This window comes from Cydia pomonella, chromosome 1 (assembly GCF_033807575.1).
Source record: "Cydia pomonella isolate Wapato2018A chromosome 1, ilCydPomo1, whole genome shotgun sequence".
Lineage (NCBI taxonomy): Eukaryota > Metazoa > Arthropoda > Insecta > Lepidoptera > Tortricidae > Cydia > Cydia pomonella.
The window spans coordinates 25,710,839-25,713,194 of record NC_084703.1 but is presented as its reverse complement, the minus strand read 5'-3'; the positions used below and the strand labels follow the sequence as shown (position 1 = coordinate 25,713,194).

Sequence of the window (2,356 nt, the reverse complement as noted above, 5' to 3'; positions counted from 1 at the left end):
TTAACCAGGAAACCTGCAGATTGGAAACAAGTTGCCTGTAGTCAAGACTATTATTACTTACCACAATGTTTTTGCTCCTTCCGCAATGGAATCGACACCATTCCCCACACACCATCCTTATAATAGTTATTTTATTTAAGCTGATTATGCTACTATTAGTTTTTCTTTGGTTTACGTATTTTAGTCAACTTTGTTTTATGGTTTTCATGATCGAAAACGGATTGAGATTATGAGTTTCATCTTATTATTGTTTGTCAAATCTGTCACTGGATTTAATTCGTGTAGCTACCGCTGACCTGGCGCTAGTTGCGCACGCTTAATGCCGCACCACGATACGATCCGACCGGACCGGTACAGACTGGACGTTCGTTTCGTCCGTGCAATTTTATTTAGTGTTAAGTATGTTCGTCATGTTTATTTTATGTATCTTTCCTTTTTTATGTTACCTTCCGTGATTACTTCGCACTCGATGGTCTCATCGAAAGATCAGCGCTGGAAGTCGCCAGCAACATGCTGAGATGAGGCCATTTCGTGACACTTTACTCTCACTATGTTCTCTTTTATGTCTGTCTATTACTGTTTGTGTGTTTATGAATAAAACAAATTCTATTCTATTCTATTCTATTAAACCAAGGACGTCTCTTTGCTCCCGCAGCTATTACTGAGTCGGGAATGAAACAGTCCATTCCCGCTAGTATTGTCTCAGCGACACTGGCTGCGCAGGAGTCAGGATCATCTGATGTGAAACAGAGCTATGACGCGTAGAATTCACGCAGTCCGTCCCAATCTGCTGACTTATATTGCCACATGCGTCGCGAGCTGGTTGGCCGTGGTGGAACGGGCCGCGCCGCTAATTAGAGACATAGGGACATTGTCATATCTTTAGAGGATATGATGGTGTAAATCAAATGCCCATATATATGCAAAATTAATTTAATAAAAAAAGGTGTTACTTGTACAGAGCTCGTATTTGAAGTGAGCGATGACAATTAAAATTGTTCCATGTACTATAAACGCCTGCCAATTGGTTTACGCAAAGTTCATGACACACACTTAACACTCTATTTTTAATATAGGCTTTCAAAGCCTGTACATACTCCCGGCCGTTGAAAACTCGCTTTTCAACCTCGAAGCTCTTCGGCTGTCGGAAGCTTACACAGACGTACGAGAGAGCGGCGCACACAGCCTCTGTTTGTGGTGACGTCTGCCACTCTGGCTATTCCATCGGATCCCGTGATGAGGCGTAGAACACGACCGAGCTTCCATGACAGAGGGGGAGCGTTATCTTCTGACAGGAGCACCATATCCCCGACGCTCAGCTTGGCAGCGTTGCTCTTCCATTTAGTTCTTTGCTGCATTTCTGATATGTAGTCGCGCTGCCATCGCTGCCAGAAATGCTGCTGTATTTTTTCCAGGCGTTCATAGCGTTGAAGATAGTTTTCCTTAGAGTCGCCCAAGTATTGCGCTGGTGGAGCAGTTAGCGGCCTTCCGATAAGAAAGTGTCCAGGGGATAGGGAAAGAAGGTCATTGGGACACGACGACAACGGACATAATGGACGACTATTTAAAATAGATTCCACTTGTGTAAATAAAGTAGAAATTTCCTCAAAGGTGAGGTGGCTATTACCGATAACGCGCTTTATATGATGTTTAGCCGATTTAACGCCGGCTTCCCATAGTCCACCAAAATGAGGAGTGTAAGCCGGAATGAATTTAAACTTTATAAGGTTTTGGCTTGCAAAATCAAATAGAGGTTCTTGGTTTTGTTTGATAAATGACCCTAATTCCTTTGCGGCAGCTACAAAATTAGTCCCATTATCACTAAAAATTTCAGTGGGTCTGCCTCGGCGCGCTATAAAGCGTCGAAGAGTCATAATGAATGCATCCTTAGTTAAATCACTAACGGCTTCGAGATGGATGCACTTGTAACGAAGACAGACAAACAAGCACAAGTAACATTTAATCAAACGACTTCCACGGCCCTTGCGATTAATGATAGTAAGGACCAGCAAAGTCCAGCCCGACTGACAAGAAAGGATAGTCGGGGGTAATACGTTGGGGTGGTAAGTTACCCATTTTAGGTTGGAGGGTTTTACCTCGTAGGCGTCTACACCTAGCACAATTATTTACAACACGCCATGCGAGGTGACGTCCGTTGACTGGCCAAACAGTTTCTCTTACAGTTGAAAATAACAAAAGAGGACCAGCGTGCATATTGACGAGATGTTCTCTTTCGAAGTAAAGCCTTGTTAGTCTATGCGATGCATGAAGTAAAATGGGGTGTTTTTTATCAAAGGAGTAAAATTCTGTGGCATCTAAGCGCCCTCCAACACGCATTATCTTATTATCTAAAAAT

The 2,356-nt window shown here is 43.0% G+C and overlaps 1 protein-coding gene across 1 annotated transcript; it reads right to left on the bottom strand.

Moving 5' to 3' along the window:
- Positions 1 to 874: 874 nt before the first annotated feature.
- Positions 875 to 1,994, bottom strand: LOC133518779 (uncharacterized). Its single transcript, XM_061852469.1, has one exon. The coding sequence runs from the start codon at positions 1,872 to 1,874 to the stop codon at positions 1,122 to 1,124; it is 753 nt and encodes a 250-aa protein (XP_061708453.1). The 5' UTR covers positions 1,875 to 1,994; the 3' UTR covers positions 875 to 1,121.
- Positions 1,995 to 2,356: the final 362 nt, after the last annotated feature.